The sequence below is a fragment of the Microtus oregoni genome, unplaced genomic scaffold (genome assembly GCF_018167655.1).
Source record: "Microtus oregoni isolate MIOR12 unplaced genomic scaffold, Mior012 000023F_ref0000262, whole genome shotgun sequence".
Classification (NCBI taxonomy): Eukaryota; Metazoa; Chordata; class Mammalia; order Rodentia; family Cricetidae; genus Microtus; species Microtus oregoni.
The window spans coordinates 36006627-36023775 of NW_024543082.1; the positions used below are offsets into that span (position 1 = coordinate 36006627).

At 44.1% G+C, this 17149-nt stretch overlaps 1 protein-coding gene across 10 annotated transcripts in view; it reads right to left on the reverse strand.

Annotated features, from left to right (window-relative positions):
• Positions 1 to 17149, reverse strand: part of Itsn1 (intersectin 1) — a 188675-nt gene that overhangs the window by 73473 nt on the left and 98053 nt on the right. For 7 of the 10 annotated variants that reach the window (XR_005976225.1, XR_005976224.1, XM_041672967.1 and 4 more), the window contains exons 17-20: positions 5779 to 5906; positions 3314 to 3540; positions 1609 to 1730; positions 777 to 791 (exon numbers count right to left, since the gene is read on the reverse strand). Coding sequence is in view for 8 of the 10 variants with exons in the window: in XM_041672967.1 (XP_041528901.1) it covers positions 777 to 791; positions 1609 to 1730; positions 3314 to 3540; positions 5779 to 5906 (492 nt within the window). In the remaining 2 variants the exon portion in view is untranslated. The remainder of the gene's footprint in view (positions 1 to 776; positions 792 to 1608; positions 1731 to 3313; positions 3541 to 5778; positions 5907 to 17149) is intronic. The other 3 variants (XM_041672968.1, XM_041672965.1, XM_041672964.1) reach the window with 1 other exon arrangement.

Here is a 17149-nt window from a genome sequence, read left to right on the forward strand (position 1 = left end):
GAATGGCAGACATCATCTTATATTTATTTATTTAATCAAACCTTCAGAATATGGCAACACACAAGATGGCACATCAAATTGTTAACAATGAAAAATAGTTTGGGAGCAAACTGGTCTCAAAGCAGAGATTCTAAAAGCAAAGTTCTTAAGGACCCCTCCCTCCCACAACCAAGACTTCCTGTAGTCAAAGGGGGAACATGGAGGACTAAAGTGTAACCCTGCTATTCCTCAAGGAAGTTCTGAGAATCGGAGAAACTGATGGTTACAATGCTGACAAAAATAGAAGGAAGCCCTGGATTATGCAATGGCAAGAGATTGACAAATAACTTGTCAGTCTCTACTATTTCCATGCCCATGTTTCTTAGGAGATGGTGGCAGGACAAGTAAGAGTTTGAGGCCAGCCTGAGCTACATGAGACCCAGTGATAGAAAGGAAGGAAGGAAATAAATAAGTGGCTCTGTAAGCCAGGAAATCATTCTAATCTCTTTTAAAAGAAAAAGCTTCGAACATTTAACTGTAAATTTAATCTACCTGGAACTCCTGGCGTTAGGCAGAACCTTGACAAATACGGAACCTGCAGACTGAGTCCAGCAAACAGAGCCCAGCACACAAACCCTCACAATTTACACGTTTCTTTTAGGCACAACCCTACAGTACGAATTCCAACATGTTTTCACTGCCACGACATCCAAAGATCCGCTCACTTACACAGAATTAAAGCGACTTAAAGAACGAGACACGAGCGAGGGGCAGACTTCCTGACAGGAGGCACTTACCCTTTCCCTTTTAACCTCCACCAGGAAAGCAAAGGGTTAAAAGCAAGGCAAAGATGTTTAATGAAATGCCGCACCTTACAGCACATCTAAACTCTACTCATTGACTCAAGCTGGGGGCCAGCTAGGCGACTCCAGGAGTCAGTGCCATTGTTACAGCTGCAGGATGGTAGGTTTCCCCACTAAAGCAACACAGATCTCTGCTCTGTGCCCTAGGATGAACAACAGGTATGTCTCAATTCTTAACTTTCAGTTACTTGTAAGTGAATGAGGAAACTCAAGTTGTCATTTAGAAAATAATTTAGATCAACCACAGCGCTTTATTCTCTTTTAAAATGAGTTCTTATAACATTTCAGTTCTAAGGCTGTATTGGGTTGTTAATATACCAGAGAGCATAAACTGCGACAAAGCAAAGCTGAACATCCTGTTAATTTTCTATAGCAATGCAGATTCTCTGTGTTTAATTCATTACGTAAACAAAACCAAACCATATTGGCAGCAGCTGTGAATGAAGGAATTCTACATTTGTAACTATTTCTGAAAGACTCTTAGTCACAGGTAAGCAGTCTAGTCTTAGACACTATCAGTATTATAGGACTGAAGGTATGTTAAGGTCAATACAAACATTGTTGCTAATGCCTGCTGTCTAGACACACTTTTGAAACAAAACTTCCATTTAGATAAAGAGGAAGCAAAGTTGAATTGCTGCTTCCAAGGCCTCAACCCTGCACTTCTGGATGTCACACCTGGAGATTTCCTGATTGTGCAACAAAGTGTAAAGAAGAGGGCAGATGCCAAATTCGCCACCTTTGCCATCTGGCTGCCATCTCTTACCATGACTACATCACCCGGCTGGATTGTGATTTCATCGTGACTTCTGGATTCAAAGGGGTACAACGCTCGGTAATACACCACTTTGACGTTCTCCTGCGCAGAAATTGCAAGCGGGCCTTTCTCTGTTTAGGAAGAGGAGGGACACATTACAGGAATCGCTGACATTGTATTGCAAAGATTTCCACCCATTAAAGGAATTTCTGAAACACACACTGAATGCTAAGAGAGAACAGATCTGACAGGAGCAGCTAAGATCACTGATAGCTCATCAGTGGACTCTCCACAAGTTCCCAGAACTGAGTGTGGTGGGCGAGGCAGCCCAGACAGCCTTCTCTGCACATCTGTAACTCATCAGGAGCTCTGCTCCCCACCCAGCAGGTCTGATGGCTGGAGAGCTTTCTCGCAGGGGAAGAGGAAGAGAACACAGCTATCCACATAAACAGTCTTTGGGGTACTTAACAAGATCACATGACCCCAAGTGTTGACTTCACATAACATCCTAAGGACCCTGGGAATTGAGTCTTCTGCACTTCTGGGTAACGATTAAGCCCAAGGGTGAAGACAAATGAAAACAATTTAGACTTTAAATCAAATGAAGAAATTCGGAAATGCATTCAGGCAGAGGACACTCTTGGACTCTGGCTAACAGTTAATTACAGCCCTCTGAATTTTTCTACACACTAGCTTGTAACTTGGCAGCCATCTTGGCTGAAAAGCAGTGGGGTAGATAGATTATTATCTTCTGAGGGGAGAAAGCATCCTCAGCTCATACACAGCACAGAGATTTCATTGGACCCGAGGTTAAAGGAACGTGAACTCCTCTTCAGACCACAGAAAAACCACCAGATAGTAAGATTACTCTGCCCTGGCCCTCCTAGGTGCCCAAGCCAGTCCTTCTTCCAGCTTTGGCACCTTAGGCAGGGACGAGGGCTCCTGCTCAGCACCACACCTCACGCCCATCCCCCACTGTGCAGCCAGGGAGCAAGGAAAAGGTTTGAGGTGGTGTCAGGGTATTTGTTCTTATGTGGTTATGGATTTTGAAAATACATTTCAGTTTGTACCTGATATTATCTAAGAGACAGCTTTTATTAGTTAACTTTCTCTAAACAAGTTTAGGTCAGTCTTTATTTAATTTTCTTAAAGAGGCAAATTGTATTGAAAGAGCAAAAAAACCAGACTCACTTTGAAATGGCTCAAAACCCAGTGTACAAACAAACAAACAAAAACAGTTGAGACAGCTTAGCAACTTCAGGGAAAGCTAGAGAAACAGTGAGTGATTTCTGCAAAATCGGCCAAGCTCAGCATTTGTGACACACAGGGTTTGATAACAGGATTCTGGCCACTGGGATCAGGTCTGCAGAGTCTCCTGGATATCAGTGGAGGGAGGGCTATTTGAATGCTCCTGGGGAGGAAAGAGCTACAGTATCCACACAGAGTCGGTATTAATATAAGCAAGCTGGGAGTGGTGCACGCCTTTAGCCCCAGGACTCAGCAGAGGCAGGCAGAGCTCTTTGAGTCTGAGGCCAGCCTGGTCTACAGAGTGAGCACCTGTCATCAAGATAGAGCCTGATTAGCCAGACATTGCTCGGAGGCTCTGGGAGATGACATTGTCTGCTGTACACACACGAACATATATGGGGTGACTCTGATGGGACCTGCGTCACACAGCGCTCTACCACTGAACAGCCTCGGCCCCGTCTGATACCTGTGGTAGACCAGGGTGCTTGGACAGCTGGCTTAGCAGGGTCCTGGTGCGGATGGAAAAGCCGACTCAGCTTGTCCTGCGCTTCTGGTTTGGTTCTCTCTTCGCCCTCCTTCTTTTTGACACTCTCTTCCCTTTTCAGTTTGTCCTCCTCGTGGGGTTTCCGTGACCTTGGATGTTCCTCCTGCTGCACGTGCTCCAGCCATTGCTTGTCCCTTTCCTGAACTCGTCTGCCAACAAAGATGCTTGATTACAGCGAGGAAGCCACTCAGATCAACAAAAAGCGCCCCCTAGCCAGAGAGCTGCTGAGCATGAAGGAATGCTACTCTGTACACAGACAACCGAGTCCACAAAACGGCCTCTCTGGCTCTAAGCAAAATGAAATCACATGGTTTAAAAAAAAAAAAAACACAAAAAGAAAATGATGTATTTCATAAAGTGGCAATAAGACCAAGAAAAAGTACATCTCAATGCTGAAACTGATACTAAACTACAAAAACCCAACCCCCAAACAACCACAGAACACGGATGAACATAAACGCTATGAAAACAGAAAATATCCAACATACTGAGGATGGGTACTGCCTAAGTGAGCGCAGGACTACGACATTCTTACAGTTCCCCGCCAGGCAGAGGCACCACACTGACTTGCTGAGGCCTCGCTCCCAAACCTCAAGGTCAATCAGAGGTTAACTGACTTCTGGGACTGGAGAGTTGGCACTGGGTGAGTTGGGTTGGTCCCAGCATTCACAGGACAGCTAGAACCACCTGTGACTCCAGAACCACAAGATCCAACGCCCTCTCCTGGCCTCTGAGACACCATACATACACAGTGCCCAGAGATACATTCAGGCCAAAACCCAAATATACATATGTCTTTTAAAAAGCACAGAAAGGCCAGGTGTGGTGGTGCTCGCCTTTAATCCCAGCACTCTAGAGGCAGAAGCAGGAGAATCTCTGTGAATTCAAAGCCCACCTGGTCTACAGAGTGAGTTCCAAGACAGCCAGGCTACACAGAGAAACCCTATCTCAATGCACACCACCAACACTTCTCCTTCAAAGCACTTAAATACATTTATTAGAGGGTAAAAAAGAGAGAGAGAGAGACACACACATAGCGAGTTCCATGGATAGAGAAACTGCTTCAATATCCTCCACCTCCAAAAAGCGTCAAAGTGCATTTACTAGAGAGTAAAAACATAAGGGACTTATTAAGTTTTGGGTACTATTTACCAATACGGCTAGTTAGAATGTGTATTACATATTCTATTTGTAGGTTGGTATTTCCTACATTACATTTTCAGCTAACTTATACTCTGAGGAGTGCAGTTTCACGTGGCAGCATTAGTAAAGCATTTCATGAACTATAGCAACAATTGGGGGCCAGGGAGACGGCTCAGCTGAGAAAGGCGCTTGCGTATATCAAGTCTGACGACGTAAGTTAGACCTGCAGAACTATATGGCAGAAGAGAACCTACTCTTGCAAGATGTTCTCTGATCTCTGCATATGCATAACCACACAAACCTGTACGAATGCACAGTCACACACACACACACACACACACACACACAACTCTATAACGTGAAGTTGGGGGGAAAACTGAGTTTGAATTAACTGACACATACAACGAGTCCCACTGTAAGGGGAAACAACAGCAAAAAAGGCCCAGTGTAATAAACTGGAATGAGCTCCCCAGCATTAAAAATAAAAACATACAAACACAAAACAGGCTCAGACGCTCCTATGTGCTCAGAACAAAGCCGGCCTGAAAGACCTCTGCCCACCGTCACCGAGTCACCCCAAATGTCTAGTGTCCTCCTCTTTTCACGGTAATTTCAATAACCCCTTTTTATTAATTTGTAGCATCCCGCTGGGACATTTGGTAATTCTTGTTTCCTGGACTCTAAAATTGACTGAATTTCAAATAGCACACACCCATGAACAAAATCAGAGACACGAAAAGGTAACAAACAAATTCACAGAACGTTACTTGGAAAAATACTACAACTGGCATGAGCATCTGAACAGAAACAAAGTATGTTTGTGTCCTGAGAAGCAATGGCGAATCTTCGCCTTTGTACTCAGGCCTAATCTGCAGTTGCAATGAAGAAGAAAGGAGCCTGAGAGGAGCAGTCCTAGCTGGAGTGCGTGGCGAGCGAGCTCGGGGACTTGGCTTTCAAACGGTGCACTCTGACCATCACTGTTATTAACGGGCTGTGAACTGGAAACCTATTTTGGTCATTGGCATGCAAATGAGCTAACCAAATGTCCTAATTCCTTGTCTGCTTCCATTATCCACATCGGAGAGCACTGGGAACTAAGGGAAAACTTCAGGGGTACTTACATATGCAAGGATTTATATACGCATGTCTGTTTGCCCACATACATGAGGAATGAAGGCACCTTTGAGAAGTGAGACCCAGCAGAGCAAACCCCGGTTTCCCCAAGAGGGTCCAGTCTGACTCACCTTTGAGTTTCTTCCTTTTGCTTTTCTAACTCTAGGCTCTTCCGCTCCTGCTCCTTCTGCCTCAGCCGCTCTGCCTCGATGGACTTCTGCTTCTGCAGCTGCTGCTTGCTGTGTATTTCCCTTAGTTCCTGGGAGGAATCAGGGCAGGTTATGAAGACCTGAACAGAAGCACATGAACAGCTGACCAGCATGCAACGCTTCACAGTGGCAAAGCCCCGGACATTGGCAGGTGACTTTTCAGGGTTGACAAATGTTCACTTAGAAATTGAAATCACTATATTTTGGCATGACTGATTACCGGTCATTGTCCCAGAGCACAGTCCAGCAGGCTGCAGCACGCTATGTCATCCTTATGACATTTACTTATCTGTGCAGCTGGGGATTGAATCTGGGATTGCACACACTGGGAAGTGTTGTAAGTCAAGCCCTTCCCGTACTCCACCTCCAGGGTAAGTTTGCCTGTGAAGGGCACTGGGGGAGCAACACTGGAAAAGCCTCTACAGGATTGGAGGGCAACTAGTTTTATGATACTGTGATTTATGAATAAACCTATAGTTATGATAACTAATCCATACCAATTTCCCCTAGCTTTGAAAACACACACTGCATTTCACATACAGTCACTGTTAAGAATTCTTTAATCCCAGTACTCAGGAGGCAGAGGCAGGCAGATCTCTCCAAGCCTGCCTGGTCTACAAAGCAAGTTCCAGGACGGCCAGAGTCACACATAGAAACCCTGTCTCAAAATACCAAACCGATTAACAACAACAAAACAAACAACCCTCAGCTCCTTCTTAGGAATTTGAGCCCCAAGGATATGGGGGCTATTTTTCTTCAAATCACATCTATTGGAGAGTCTCTATCCGCACAAAAAACACATGTGCAGCACCAACTGCCCCCACCAAAGCAGCAGCTACTTTCAAAGTAAAAAGTTACAATTCGATAGTAATCTTTTGCGATTTGATACCCCAAGAAATAACTGCAATTTCCTGCCAGCCTACTGAAAACCAAACAAATTATGTGATAAAATACTTAAGCTCAGAAGTGTAAGTACCTATGACATGAAAAACATGAGGCTAGGGGTCTGGCGTGGCGGGCACAGCGTTTGCCTAGCACACGCAAAGCCCCCGGCTCAGTCCCTCTCAAGAGAGAGGTAACTTACTGGAAACGGGGTGGTAGAGAGTGGGAGGTCCTAGAGACAGGACGGGGGGGGGGGGGGGGGAAGGGGCTCCAGTGGGAGAACTGGACAGGACAAGCGTGGAGAACGTGGCTCGAAGCAGCCTGGGCTATCCCTGAGGCGGCAGCCCTAGGTATACAGCTGCTGGAATAGGGATACCTGGGGCAGGGCTTAGCTAGGAAGGGGACAGAGGCATCCAAGAATGGCCACTGGGGGACAATGACAGAGCCCCACTCTGAAGCTGTGATGGAAGAGAGAAAGCCAACTCTCAGTGGGAGAAAGAATTCCATTTTCATCACCTTCCTAACTGAACACCATGGGATGTTATGACCTGACAGCATTATGTCAAAACTCAGCCACATAGGCTTCCATAGTCATTTTTAAGGAAAAGAATAATTTTTAATAACATGAATGGATAATCTGGTTACTGATTGTCTAACACAAGCAGAAGAGATCAATTCATCTAAGCATTCTTGGCTAAAGTTAAGTGCCAGCACACAAAAGAAGCAACTGTTGGGAATGACCCTAAATCAAACTCTAGTGTCCTGAGGAGGGGCCAGGACACACAGTCAGAGGCTATCGCGTCTATCACTGGCCCAACACAGAGACCTCACCAGAGGACACACACATCTGGAAAGAGACCTCACCAGAGGCCATGCACACCTGGAAAGAGACCTCACCAGAGGACACACACATCTGGGAAGAGATCTCACCAGAGGCTGTGCACATCCGGGAAGAGACCTCACCAGAAGCTGTGCACATCCGGGAAGAGACCTCACCAGAGGCCATGCACACCTGGAAAGAGACCTCACCAGAGGACACACACATCTGGGAAGAGACCTCACCAGAGGACACACACATCTGGGAAGAGACCTCACCAGAGGACACACACATCTGGAAAGAGACCTCACCAGAGGACACACACATCTGGGAAGAGATCTCACCAGAGGCTGTGCACATCCGGGAAGAGACCTCACCAGAGGCTGTGCACATCCGGGAAGAGACCTCACCAGAGGACACACACATCTGGAAAGAGACCTCACCAGAGGCCATGCACACCTGGAAAGAGACCTCATCAGAGGACACACACATCTGGGAAGAGATCTCACCAGAGGACACACACATCTGGGAAGAGACCTCACCAGAGGCTGTGCACATCTGGGAAGATTTACATTTTATCCTCCTTTCATCCGTCATCATCCACAGCGCAACACCCCAGTTTCTGCCATGCTAAGAGGAGGAAGGAAAGGGAAAAACCAGTGTGAGGTTCAGGAACTTGACTGCTCACTATCTTCTTACTCACTGATTTGTGGTGTACGCACATAAGGTCAGGAGGACGTGTGGGCAGGAGTGTGAGGGGCAGGTGGAGGCCAGAGTCTGACCTTGGTGTTAGTCCTAGAGAGCTGTACACATGGTCACTACGTAACCTGAGTTGATGAGTATGAGGATTTTGCCTGCATGTGTATCTATCTGTACATCCTGTGCATGTCTGGTGTCCATGGTGGATCCCGGGGAAGTGGGTTACAGAGGGTTCTGAAACATCCTGTGAGTGCCAGGTCCTTTGGAAGAACCACTGCGCCACCTCTCCAGCCCTGTCTACCCTGTGTTAAGGCAGTGTCTCTCACTAAAAGTCGGCTGACCGACCATCTCACTCACATTTGTATGTGGGTGCCGGGAATTGAACTCAGGCCCTAGGGCTTGTGTGTCTTCATGCTTATGTGGCGAGCATTTCACTGACTGAGTTATCTTTTCATTCCCTAGTTATGCATTTTAAAAAATAAAAGTTCTTGTCGGTTTTGGTGGCACACGTCTGTCTTTAATACCAGCACTCGGGAGGCAGAGGAGGTGGATCTCTGTGAGTTCAAGGTCAGCCTGGTTTACAGAGTGAGTTCCAGGACAGCCAGGGATGTTACACAGAGAAACCCTGGATTGAAAAACTGAACAAGTTCTTATATCATTTAGTCTTAGGAGGATAACACTGAAAACATTTAACAAGAGGTATTGTGAAACCGGGGCGAACATCAGCCATGAAGTCCCAATGGATCCAACAGACCACGTGCACAAATCAAGACATTTCATTTTTCCAAAGAATTACGCACATTTCCTGTCTCTGTCGAACTCAAGGAATCAGGCTGTGGCTAGAAGCAGGTTAATGAGCGAGCCAGTCCAGACAGATAGAAGCAGCTAGAGATGGGTTAGCAAGCAGCACAAAACGAAAGAGCAACAAGAGGCGATTGATGGAACCAACGCCAAACAATCACACCATTGAAATGGCTATAAAAACAAAGCTCGAAGCATCAACCACACCGACAATTCAGAATCATACTTAATTTTCCAGACAACATCACAGGTAAGGCTGAACTTGTCCTAAGAACAATCAAAAGGCTGCAGCCTCAAGTGCCTCCAAGGAAACGAAGCTTAGGAGGCGTAAAACAGCAGCTGTCAAAGAAGGCTAACAGAAGGCTCTTGCGGCTTATGATGCGGACTGGAAAACAGCAAAGATTTTCTGCTATTTATTTCATCCAAGTCAAACACCACTGAGACACGCAATCAGCTTGAAGGAAACTGAGGTGAGCCGAGCAGGCTTGGCAGGCATTCTGATCTTTTTTCTTTGGATTCAGGAGTTTCAGACGATACGAAACAACGAAAGTCGGGCATTCCTAAGTCAGTGCTTCTCAACCGTCCTACTGCTGCGACCCTTTAGTGCAGTCCACGTCATGGTGATCTCCAACCAAAAAATTATTTTCGTTACTACTTCTTAACTGTAATTTTGCTACTGTTATGAATCATAAAATAAATATCTGATATGCAGGATGGTCTTCGGTGACCCAGACCCTTGGACTGAGAACCACTGTTCTATATAATAACTTCTGTACATAGCCAGAATACGCACTAAAGAGCAGTGGATGGCCTTCCTTCCTCAGCATGGTGAAAACAGTATGGGGCAGGGTCCTGCACAGGGGCGGAGTTGGCTTTTCTCAGTCGCCTTTCAACACCACTAAGGCTGGAGTCAGTGCAGTTACTTCAAGGTACCCTTTTCATTCAGGGGAAAATTAAGATAGCAAACATGGAGTTGAGTTGTTAACTTATCAAATTCTCCTGACAGGCAACCTAATCGAAGCGACTTCAAAATCTCTATAAAACACACATACCCCTTAGCACACTTCTCTACTTCAAAGCCAAAAAGACATTATAAGGCATCAATCGGCAGTAATGAACTTTTTTCTCTCTAAAGCTAGTCACTAAAATTATGTACTTTGTGGCTTAACACTTATAATAGTATTGAGTGTGTAAGTTCATTGGTTTTTCTTGAATTAGTTTCACTCAAGGGTATGAAATGTTTTACCATACACATGCAGGCAATATTATCTAATATGGTATGCCCCCCCCACACACCCCGGTGTTGAGGATTGAACCCATGGCCTTGCGCACGCTACACAAACATCCTACCACATAGCTGTACTTCCAGGGCATTTTTTGGGGTAGGTGGGAGTGGAGGTGGGTTGAGGCAGGGTCTTCTTTGGCTTCAAATTTACTATGTACTTGGGGATGATCTTGAACTCCCAAATGGCTGGAGCATGTCACCACACCTGGTTCCTAGCCCACTTTCTTAATGAATGAGAAATCAGTAAATAGGAATTCTGGAACCACTAGATACATTTTACCACAAATAATTATATGACAGCCATAAGATTATAAAACATATAGTACGTAAATAAAAATTATGAGATTGAAAAAACTTTATTACAGGATAAATGACTGCCTACACTGGCTGGGCTGTCCCTGGGCTCCTGGTTGAAGAGGTCCTCCAGGCTCGAGCTGATGAGTGTCTGAGAAAAAGGCACATGCAACACATATGGCTTAAAATAAATTTTTGGGTTATTGTTGTTTGTTTTTGAGACAGGGTCTATGTAGCCAGCCCTACCTGGCACTAAACCCAGAGATCCATTTGTCTGTATCTCTTAAGTGCTATGATTAAAGGCATTTGCCACCATACGTGGCTAAAATAATATTTTTATTACCAATAACATGAGCAGAATGCTAAAGACAAATGGCCACGCATCTAACCAGAATCCATGAAGGAGCTTTGACCCCGTGAAGGCTGTCAGAGTGCATGCTCCAGGCAGAGAGGGCCCAACATATCTATCAGCGCCTCAGAGAGTCTCTGATCAATCACCAGTTATAAACCATAACTTAAAAACTGGCAAAGGTCTGTTTCATATTAAAGATAAAATAAAAATCAGCTTGCTTTTAATTTTCTTCCCAAGGCCCAAATGAGAAAACTCACTTCTCTTCCCTGAATAATTGAAGTTTTTGAGTCATAAGACATCTTTCGACATCCTATGGCATGTGGCCAAAGTAATTCAAAAGCAGTATGCTTGACAAATTGAATATCCAAGAAACTCAGCTATTTTTCCAATGACAGATATGGCTCAAGTTCAAGTTCACAGAAGGCAGCTGTCCTCTGGCTATGCCAGGGACACAGAACTACTTAATCACTATGGCGGCTTCTCCTTTCCTTGGTCCTAAGAAGAGTCAAAGTGCTGTATTGAGTGAAATATGAAATATTCACGTGAATGGTGTGTGCAGGGTTCTTCCCCATAAAGATGACTTTGCACAAATGCCCATACTGGGAAAAATGAACTGGTATCAGGAGAGGCCAGCACCCAGCCAACCTAGATATCTAACTCTTTAGAATTATGCTGCTTTTTGCTTATGCCTTAGGCTGTCCTTTAGAGGTAAGAGGCAAAAACATGCTTTTAACTACTAACTGGTCATTCCTAAACTTGACATCACAAATCTAAAAAGTTTTATTACTCTTTTTTTTTTTTTTTCGAGACAGGGTTTCTCTGTGGCTTTGGAGCCTGTCCTGGAACTAGCTCTTGTAGACCAGGCTGGTCTCGAACTCACAGAGATCCGCCTGCCTCTGCCTCCCAAGTGCTAGTTTTATTACTCTTAAATTAATCTCAGAGGAAACTAATCTGGGGAGCAAGACGAGGAATTCCAGCCACTTGTTTTATGCGTATTTTCAACACCCATCTATCTATCTGTCTGTCTGTCTATCTATCCATCCATCATCTATCTTATCTTATCTATCTGTCTGTCTGTCTGTCTATTGTGTCTGTTGTATATGTCAGTCAGAGGACAACTTTTAGGAGTTGGTTTCCTGATTCTATCATGTGGGCTACAGGGATTGAATTCTTTTCTTCACTGATCCACCTTGCTGGCCCTCTTTGGAGTTTTAAGAGAAAATAATAATTCCCAATTGAGTAATGAAACAAACAAACAAAAGAGAAAACAAGTTAATGAGTCCAGAAGATACAGAAACTTAAATCTGATGATAAAATCTCAAAAAGAATTATTTGAAGACAGAAATGTACATGGCGAAGGAAAACAGATATTCCACTTAACTCCAAATTATAAAGTTTATTCATTAAAAATGGGAAAAGCATAGAGAATTTTTAATTTGTTATGTAAATTCTAAGGTCTCTATTAATGTTTAAAAACATGTTCAGAACATTCCTTTTAGATTGAATTCCACACTCACCAACAGCAAGTACTACTCCCCACACCCAACCGTGGGAGGCATCTGACCCTACGCTCTCTGCTACAGAAGAGAAAGCCAGGAGCCTTCCCCCAGGAAGCCTGCAATGCTCCGCTGTTTCCAGACAGAGAAACCGACTTCGTGTGTCCTGAAAACGCTGAATTCTCTCCCCCACAACTGTCTCAGCTGCACATGGGGAAATCTGCCATTACAGTAGGTGTGTGCTACGTACTATAGAACGCTACCTCTAAAGCAGAAAGTTGTTGGGCAAATGAAGATAAGGAGGAGCAAAAATGTTCAGGAGGCTGTCTTTGTTCCTTTATCTGATAAACTTTTCTTAAATATTTTACAACCTTATAGAAAAGGCCCAAATTTTACCTACAAAATCTCAACTAATCAAATCAGCCTGCTGGTGTGACACAGAATCTAATACTTCCTGCCTGCTGTCTGTTTTCCATCCGGGGAGTGGTCTAGTAACTGGTTCATACTCAAGGAATCTATTTGAAGTTGCCACAATCAGTTAAAGATTTTATTATTTCTGGGCAGGAGTGGCCTTTTCCAAAGGACATGTACGTAAAAATAGAATTTCATTTTGAACAAAGGGAGACGGTAAATGCAAAGCGGACAGACGTCTGTCCATCATGGAGGCACCACCGCTAGGTGCGCTTTCTCCCGCAGTCTTGCCAGTCCTCTTTCTGTCACTGTCTCCCTCCGCACGCCTCTCCTGACTTCTCATTCTGTTCTTTTCTCCCCTTGCTGCTAACAATCTGCCTCTCACTGCCTTCACAGTGAATGAGCCCGCCATGAAAGCCAGTGTCTGAAACCAAGAGCATAAAAGCCTTACTTAAGCAAGCAACCTTATTTACCATGACTGGCACTCACTTCAATATCCATTCAGTTCTTAGCTATTGTCATGGACAGAATCTCTGATGATCCTGCACTTAAAATAAGAAATCAGGGGGGCTGGAGAGATGGCTCAGTGGTTAAGAGCATTGCCTGCTCTTCCAAAGGTCCTGAGTTCAATTCCCAGCAACCATATGGTGGCTCACAACCATCTGTAATAAGGTCTGGTGCCCTCTTCTGGCCTGCAGGCATACACACAGATAGGCTATTGTATACATAACAAATAAATAAATAAATATTAAAAAAAAAAGAAATCAGATTTCCTAAGTATATATGGACGATGGCTCTTAGTTCTGAATCTTCCCTAAATGCTCAGATTTCACTAAGAAATAAATAAAATACGGTTGACTTTTGTAATAATACACCAATCGCAACTCTGCCCATACATAATGGGAAAATACTCATAGAACTGATTGCCCTCTTTTCCATTTTTATACTGGTAAATTCAATTATCTAAAATGTCTATTATTAAGAGACTACAACACCTTGTCCTGCTCGTGACTTAGCACTCACACCTCCTCACACACAGCTTGCTGGGAGGGAGAAGCAAGTGTCCCCAGTCATCACTATTAGCAAGACGTCTCGGGGATCCCTGCTAGCACTCATCCGGAGGACAGACTGAAACACAGAGCAGGCGGTGGTCATCATCCTGAGCCTGAGAAGGACCGTATGAGCAGGGCGTGGAGACCTTTAGAAAGAAGTCTAAGTGGATGATGTGGCCAGGAGAACTGTAAGGCTCCTCCCACTCTGCTTCCTCCATTGCCACTGACGTTCAAACGTTTAAATGTTAGGATGTGTCCAGTAGCACTCAGCCACAAGACAGGACCAATAAGAACACAACTTCTGAACAGGAAACACAAAGCCTCACCTCTCTGGGCGTTGGGTCTCTGTATTTGGCATGCAGTAAAGTTTTATAAACTATAAGTCATGTTTATGTAACTACTCAACATTATGGTTAAAATACTGGAATATAATTGGACTGTCGGTGCCAAGGAAAACTGTTTCAATACCCACCAACATTGCCAAAGAGCCTTTGTGAAAGCAGAGAAGGAGCCTGTGTTTCCGAGAGAGCAGACTAAGATGGAAAGGTCGCGCATTTGAGGACATGAGTTAAACCTGAAGTCATGAGCAGTGCATCACTCTAAAAATGCAAGCTTAGAGTTAGTCATAGTTTCAGTGGGGATCAAGTGCCTGTCACTGAGCTCTGCAGTTCTAATACGTGGGTTCCAATATGAAACAAAGGCCTGCTAATCTGTCTATAGCAAGACAGTGCTCGCTCTTTATTAAAGACTTGAAGCCTGCAGTGGTGGTGGTGGTGGTGCACGCCTTTAATCCTAGCACTCAGAAAGTAGAAGCAGGAGGATCTTTGTGAGTTTGAGGTCAACCTGGTTAACAGAGTGAGTTCTAGGACAGCCAGGGCTACACAGAGAGACCCTGTCTTGAAAACAATAAAAAGACAAAAAAAAGACTCAAGAATTTCCACACTGTTTATCAGCTAGAGAGAACAGATATGTAATTCTTCCTAAAATAAATTAAAAAAAATGGGAAAAACCCTCAGAGGAAGAATGAATTTGAAGTAGACATTCTAGACAGAGGGACAAATTAGGTTATGTGATTATGTCATTTGCTTATAAAAAATAATAAACATCCTTAGGTTTACTTCTCTGCCACAAAACTAGACAATTTATACCCACACATGCGCAGTCTTACCCTGTACCACGAGTGCTACTGGGGTCTGATTATCCCCATTGCGGCCTCCAAGACCAACAAGGTGTGAGCACACGTGGAGGCAGAGCCTCACTTTTGAAACAAGTGCTTCACACGGTCTCAGGGTTCTAGGCAGCTGTGTTAGCTCTGTGTTAGCTCTGTTAGGAGCCCAGACAGTGACCGCCTTCATCCTGCCTGGGAATGCACAACCTTCAGGAACATGAACTAAATCTGCTAACGCCTAATTTACTGTCCCGCTTTCTTTTGAGGAGGAGGGCTGAGAATAGAGCAAGCTAGGTGTGGGGGATGACTGGGCACTGGCGGGGCTCCTCTCTGGCAAGACAGAAGTCCTTCTTGCTCCATTTACTCCAGTGGCTCGGAAGCACCGCTGTATGGAGAGGACTCAGACACTAGGGTCAGGTGGAGCTCCTTCTGGTCTAATCCCTACGAGAAACGCTGGTTGCTAATGAACTCGTAGTCTCTCCTCAGGGAAGGTGCTTTGTATATCTTCCAGTGTGGCGGAATAAAGAGCAGCAGGAGACCACAAAGAAACTAAATGCTAACTCAGCCCGGCCCCTCTGTTCTCTCAGCAGAATGACAAATCTTTTGGTTCTGCAACAACGTTTCTGTTTTGGTTTCAACAGGCTTCACAGGAATCTTAGAAGCAACAAACCCGCAGACAACAAAATACCTTCACCTGACCCTGGAAGAGGATGTCAGGCTACAAATAACACAGCCATGTTTGCAGTTGCCACATAAACTGTACACTTAATAAAAAGCCAAATAAGAATTAAAACGGAAGAAAGGTTATAATTTTAAAATAAGCATATTTGGGAAAAAGCCAGTGTGTGCGTAAGCTAAAATTAGCCTTTGAGAACCTTTGATACCACAGGTATCGACAATTAAACACTAGTCACACTCAGCCCTTTAAGGGTGTTCTCTTTAGCAATGGCAACAGTGGTGACTGCCGATAGCATTTAATCCACAAATCTGAGCATTAGATAAGTCTTTGCCTAGAGCTTCTTTCCTAACATCTGAAACTTGTCTTAGAAAAGTCATCAACATTCAGGCAAAAAGCTGTGTTCTTTCTGTGTTCGGGAGAAGCTGAGTAATACTCATGGAGTTCTTGAAAACAATGTAAAAGTGTTTCAGTGTGAAATTATTGCTTAAAACAGCGGTGAGTTACAATGGGAGCAAATGGGATCATGTTTACTGTACTTGTGGACAGAGAATACACAGATGCACCTCCAATGCTGATACAGCACACACACACTTTTATGTACTCAAATACAGAACACAGGCAGTGTATACACACACACACACACACACACACACACGCTCAACATGCTCAACACGAAAGTAATGTGAAAAAAAACCCACTAAGTTGGCTAAATAGAACTCCCAAAGGGCAAGCACTTTCCTGGAATTGTACAATTGAGAAAGTTCATTACCCAATGCTGGAAGAACTGCACAAATATTTTAACTTGGATGTCTAGACAATCTGGCATAGACTCTCAATCCAGAGGGTAACAAAAAAAAATCTCAAATATGCTTCCTAATTTAAAAATTCTCGTTTAGCAGGAAAGGAATTTTGCTTCTTAGTATCAGAAGCTAAATGGCTCATACACAGTAAAGTATGAGGAATTTTAAGGTAGAAATCTAAAACAAGTTACTTTTTAAAAAAATGTAACATCCAATTTCTGATAAGAACATAAAATCTACCTAAATCTAAAACAATATGTATTAATTATTATAAGAAGTGGGTTTTTGTATCCTGCTTTTTTTAAAAAAAGATTTATTTATTTATTATGTACACAGTGTTCGGCCTCCATGTATGCCTGCAGGCCAGAAGAGGGCACCAGATCTCATTACAGATGGTTGTGAGCCACCATGTGGTTGCTGGGAATTGAACTCTGGATCTCTGGAAGAGCAGCCGGTGCTCTTAACCTCTGAGCTGTCTCTCCAGCCTCCTCTATCCTGCTTTGAACTCACAGAGAGTCACCTGCCCTAGCCTCTGAGTTCTGGGATTAAAGGCGTAT